Here is a 5761-nt window from a genome sequence, read left to right as displayed (position 1 = left end):
AACCATATCCAAGTTGCGGTCAATTTCGCCTTTGAATTCAATATTTTGCTTAGCAACCATTCGAAGAGTATTCCCAACGAGCTGAATAAATAAACTAAATCATAAACAGGAAATATGCTCAGTATACGTAATCAATTATAAGCAATAGACTTATGCAATGCCATATACTCAATCATGGTCATATGGCGATATAGTCACACAGTAACACGATATGGTGAATGAAAAACAATCAAATGCTTGTGCTTAAAGCTCAAATAACACGAACCCAACAAAAATGCTGACGTCGTCCTGTGGCCTTTGGCCGTGCTTCTGTCACAGTTCCACAGGCACAATTAAAGTAATTACCGCGCCGCTGGCACTATAAAAATCGCTAATACTCTTTAATAAATGACTCGCGTCGATAATTACCAATGACATTACTGTGTGCACCGAAAGGGGGGTTTGGAGAGGAGTGTGGAGGGGAGGGGTGGGGTTTTATCCTGTTCATTAATGGTTATGAGAAGAAAAGTACACATTTGTGGCAAATTGATAATGTATTTGTATTTAGCTCATCATCATTATCATCATTCCGATTGCGATCATTATCGTAGTCATTCATCATATACACATACATATATATGTGTATATATAACGGTTAACACATGCTCTATAATTACATAAACTAATTTTAATTAACTATTAATTAATTGGTCGAGCGCTGGCAACGTTTACTTTGCTATCTTTATAATTTGTATTTGGTTTACTTTAGTTAAAGGAAAAATTTGTGGCTTCTTTTTTGGGTTTCTCTCTTTCTTCTTTTTTTTTTTTGTCTAACAAAATCAGCTTAAATTAAATTTAAATAATACTTGTGTGTGTGTGTGTGTGTTTGTGTATAATAATTATATCGTAGAGTATTTGTGTATGTGGAATCAACGCAAATCAAATTTACATATTCAAAGGAATTTCGCTAAAATCAAACTTAACAGTGCATTAGCTAAGGTTTACAATAGGTTGGTTCTTAAACTAATTCCAAATACATTTCACTACAGATAATAGATATTTAATAAATATTTATTAAAAATAAATATATATAATTCTTAGCTTTTTTTCTAAATATTTTTGGTATCATTTTCGAGCCTTTAAATTTTAGATTTGGAATTGTTTACGCTCAAATTAAGTGTAGAATTTAAAAAAAATGACAAGCTAGGAATTTTTGAATTAAAACCAAATTTAAAATAAAAGTTTGGAAAAGTTTTGGTAAAGTTCAAGCTTAAAGTAAAATAGTAAAAATAGTATAAAAGTAAACTTAAAAAAACTAATACAAACAATATTAAAAAATAATAACAATATTAAATATGCCCAATGTTGGCTTCTGCAAACTTAAAAAAAAATTAATTAAAAAAAGATTTCCATTCTGTGAAGCTTGGCAAGATTAGTGTATTGAATAATCTATATATTAATTCCATGATTTAGTTTCTTGTTGAATTCTTCATGTAAAACAAAAGTAGACAGTAGTATTTTTTTTTGGAACAGTTAAATTTTTTTTAAAATTTTAAATATGCCTAGTTTTTTTTTAGAACCAACCCAGTTAACAATATGTCACATAAAAATATTTAATTATTTAATTTTTTTTGTTGTTGCATTGTGAGAGGAACAATTTTTTTTGGGCTCGTCTGGCCTTTTTGGTGTATTTTTTTGTGTTTTTATTTTTTAACATTTATTTAAAAATTGTTTAGGTGTAAACTGGAATTTGCTTGCTATTAACTAAAACATTGACTAAACTTTAATTGAACCTACTTCGACAACCCGCAACCCGCGCACTTCTCTAGCTATGCGACTTGCAGAGGCGCAAAAGCAGAGGATAGTGAAGATCCTCGTCGTAGAGGGCCGAGTCCGCCTTGAGCTGCAGATGACGCTGCCAGATGGTCTCGTTGTAGCGTGTGGCAAGGTCAACGCGAAAGCCACGCGCCACACACTCATCCCGGAACACATTCAGGGTGCGACCGCGACGGGGCGCCATTATGAGTGCCACACCCTGCGGCGCCAAATAATACCAGATGGTATCGACCAGCGCCGATCTGGCCTCATCGAAGAACAGACAGTCCGCACACAATATAAACTCAAATTTGGACTGTTCGGCGGCGGCGCGTACCGCTGCCTCCTGCCACTTGAGGACGGAGCATTTGGTGTAGCAGCTCAGCTCGTTGAGGCAAACAGTTTTGCGGACATTCTCGACGCTCACCTCATTGCCGTCGGTCAGATGCACCGCATAGGGCTTGGCATATTTGGCCAGCATCAGGCCCGCCAGCGAGGTGAAGCCGCCGCCCAGCTCCAGTATCCACTTGCCGCGATATGCGGCCAAATCCGATAGCACCAGCGCGGTGAGCGCCTCCTCCGACGGCCAGACGCATATGTTGCCCGTATTATTGAAGCCCATCAGATCGCTGGCCGTCAGCTGGCGGTCCATATGATGTATGTTCACCGAGTACTCGATGTCGTTGTGCAGCTGCATCCGATACTTGTACCAGTTCTCCGTCTTGCCCAGACACTTCAGGCTCACATGATCCTCGAAGCTATCCTGGCGCAGCAGGTCGAAGCTCTTGAAACGGCGCACGGAGGCGGTTTGCTCCTCGCCAAATTCATCGCTGGACGAGCTGACAGTTTCCTCGGAATCCTTGCGCAAGACCTTGGCCAGAATGCGCCAACGCTTCTGTGCCGTATTCTGTAAATTGGGCGTGGCAGGCGGCGTGGGCGGCATAAAGGGGGCGTTGGCAACGCCCAAACACGATTTGCCCGTCACAATGTTCTCCACCTCCAGCTCGAGGCTGGGACTGACAGCTATGCTGGCGCTCTGTGCGGGCATCTCCAAATTGTTGTCCTCGTCCGAGTTGTTCCTGTTCCTGTTCCTGTCGTTGTTCTTGCTGATGGTTGTCTGTTCCATTAGCGCATTCCGCTGTTGCTCTTTGAGCGCATTCAGCGTATTATCGATATCGTATTGCAGCATCTGCGATATGCTCGCAATATGTTTTCCACCTGCCACGCCCACAACAGCAATTGCCTCGTTTGCCCTCGTTGGCTTCTCCTGCTCCAAATTGCTGCTGTTCAGTTTCGTTAGTTTGTTTGACTTCTTTTGTACTAAATTTGCTGACATTTTCTCAGGTTCCGTTCCGACTCGCTTACAGTTTTCCGCCCGGCTACTTCATGCTTTATGCTGCAAAAGAAAATTTATAGAATTTCGTTTAAACAAAGCAAAAGATAAAAAATATATTTATGGATTTACGTGGCAGCAGCTGTGGCAACTTTTCAAATTAACCGCCAACAACTTTTGCCTCTTGACTTGCCACAATCCTCACTCACTTGGCCCATTATTTTGCAATTATAAATTTTTAATGGGTTTCGCAATGCAAATTGTTTGCCCATAAACGAAGCAAAGGCAAAAAACAATAAATCTTCAGCTAATCTTTAGGGCGTCAATATGCAACAACAACAAGAAAACAAACAATATTTTACGGGGCAGAAATTCGAATAACCTAGCTGAAGTTTGTAGAAAGAGTTGAAGATATATTCAAAATAATAATTATAATAGATAATGATGCACAATAGTTAGAGTACATTAGTTGAATAATATATAAAATATAATATAATATTTTATTAAAATATTTTTTATATTATAAGCTGGCTCGAGGTCCAGGGTTTTATTTACTAAAATCAAAAAATAAATCAGAAATTGAATTTTAGACTTCTTTAAATAAATCTTTTCAATATTGACAGACATAAATTAATGTAAGCATATTTATTAATATTTCATAAATATTATATAGTAATATAATATTTCATGATTGAAAAAAAAACCATTTAAATAATACTCCCAATTCCCTCAGCTAGTGCATATGGGACAGACATCTCGATCGAAAAATTACCTTGTTAATTACAATTTGAAAATGATAAAATAGCTAAAAATTTGTAAATAAAATTGAATAACAAAAGTTGAAAACATGCATTGCATTTGCATATATTCGAAATACAGCTGCCTAAATTTGTATATTTGTTGTTCTTGTTGTTGGTCATATAAATTCATCAAAATTAAGACTTTTTACAGCTCATAACAAATTTTAATTGTGCTGACGTGGGGCGAAAAAAAACACACATATATATATAAATATATAAACAATGGGGACTCGCCGTTTGACTGGCTGATTAAGGGAACAAAGGGGGGAGCTACTGAGGGGGGAGGGTGGTGGGTGGTGGGTGGTACTTGAGAGTCAGACAACAGCACAAACATATGGAGCCTGTTGGCGATAAGAAGCCGTTCGATTCTGATTAAAGAGTGGGCGGCAGGTGGGGCGGCTGCTTGGCCGGGTTGGGTGGGTGGTTGCCCGGCTGACCCACGACACCTGCGTGCCACGGGGAATGTGTAATCAAAGTCAACGCAATTAAAATTCAGAGAAATCTGCGTATGTGTGAGAGTGTGTGTGTGTGAGTGTGTTTGTGTGTGTGTGTTTGTGTGGGGGAGTCAATGTGTTCGCCGAAGAATGCGCTGTTATTATCCCGAGCATTCACTTAAAGCGGATGTTGAATGCGGAACAAAGTGGATGCGAGTCTTCATGTGTTCATGTGTGTGTATGTATGTATGTATGTATGCATGTTTGTGTATGTGTGTGTGTGGGGCTGGTTTCGCTGTAAGCGCTGCGGGGCTTCATTCATCATAAAACCATTTGAAAGCCAAAGGAAGCCAGAGCCAACGGCCATGGCAGCACTTAATTGGCGCAGTATAAAATTCACTTGTTTAGTCGAAAATCATTTTTTAACAAATATTTTTTTCTGTTTTTTAAATTTGTAGCAAAAATATTCAAGCGAAGGTCGAGTTTAGATAAAGCATTTGAATTTGATAAGCGCAGCTCTCGGCGTATACTTTTTGGCTTATCACAAAGCGCTGGGAAAATGTGATAAAAAAAGCGCTTAAATTGTAAATTGTTTTTACATATTACGCATACGCCGTGTTGCTGGGGAGGAACGCAAATGTGGCAGGTGCTTGAGAATACTGAATACTCTTTTGGTAGCTCTTTTAGAGGCTTAAGTTTAAAAAGCAATATACAAAATATTCAGCACTGTTATACAGAGTTGTTATACTAAACTGTCAAGCGTTGTAGGCATCTTTGATAAGCTCATAAACTGTTATAAATATTCTTTTAAATAATATTTGAATAATAAATAAAATATGTCCATTAAAATCTGTTATATAACAAAACTGTTATATGTTTTTCTGGACATATTTGAATTCTTAATGATGTGGGATTTTTTCTTAAACTGTTATACAACAAAACCATTATATATAATTTGTTTTAGAAATATTTGAACAATAAATATAATCTATTACAAACTGTTATATAAACTTTTGTTATATATATACATATTTTATGTATTCAGTATTTCAATATAATATATGTTGTACATAAAATATTTGTATACAGCTGACTAAATGGTCGAAGTTTTCTTCGATATTTTGTCAAATTTCTCAACAATGTGGAAAACTGTTCTACAAGAATATTAAAGAATAACAATGAAATAAGGACTGAACACAAGTTTACGTGGTTGTTCAATGATTTGTTCTCAATATTGGTAAAAAGTGGAATTCGTAAAGAACTGAAGCTAATATCAGAAAGTTAGAATATTGAAGAAATTAACTTCAAACTATTCTTGGTTTCTTTACTAAATTCTAACATATGATAATGTTGTTAAAGATGAACTTGAAAGCTCATTTCTAAGAAGAACAACAAGTTGC

At 37.0% G+C, this 5761-nt stretch overlaps 1 protein-coding gene across 1 annotated transcript; it reads right to left on the bottom strand.

Annotated features, from left to right (window-relative positions):
- Positions 1 to 1608: 1608 nt before the first annotated feature.
- On the bottom strand, positions 1609 to 3186 carry LOC135429957 (calmodulin-lysine N-methyltransferase). Its single transcript, XM_064684461.1, has one exon. It carries the CDS (start codon positions 3128 to 3130, stop codon positions 1805 to 1807), a length of 1326 nt encoding a protein of 441 aa, XP_064540531.1. The 5' UTR covers positions 3131 to 3186; the 3' UTR covers positions 1609 to 1804.
- Between the last annotated feature and the right edge of the window lie 2575 nt (positions 3187 to 5761).

This window comes from Drosophila montana, unplaced genomic scaffold (assembly GCF_035044405.1).
Source record: "Drosophila montana isolate Dmon_TW-CO22-7 unplaced genomic scaffold, ASM3504440v1 contig_2747_1, whole genome shotgun sequence".
In the NCBI taxonomy this organism is placed as follows: domain Eukaryota; kingdom Metazoa; phylum Arthropoda; class Insecta; order Diptera; family Drosophilidae; genus Drosophila; species Drosophila montana.
This window is presented reverse-complemented; position numbering and strand designations above follow the sequence as displayed.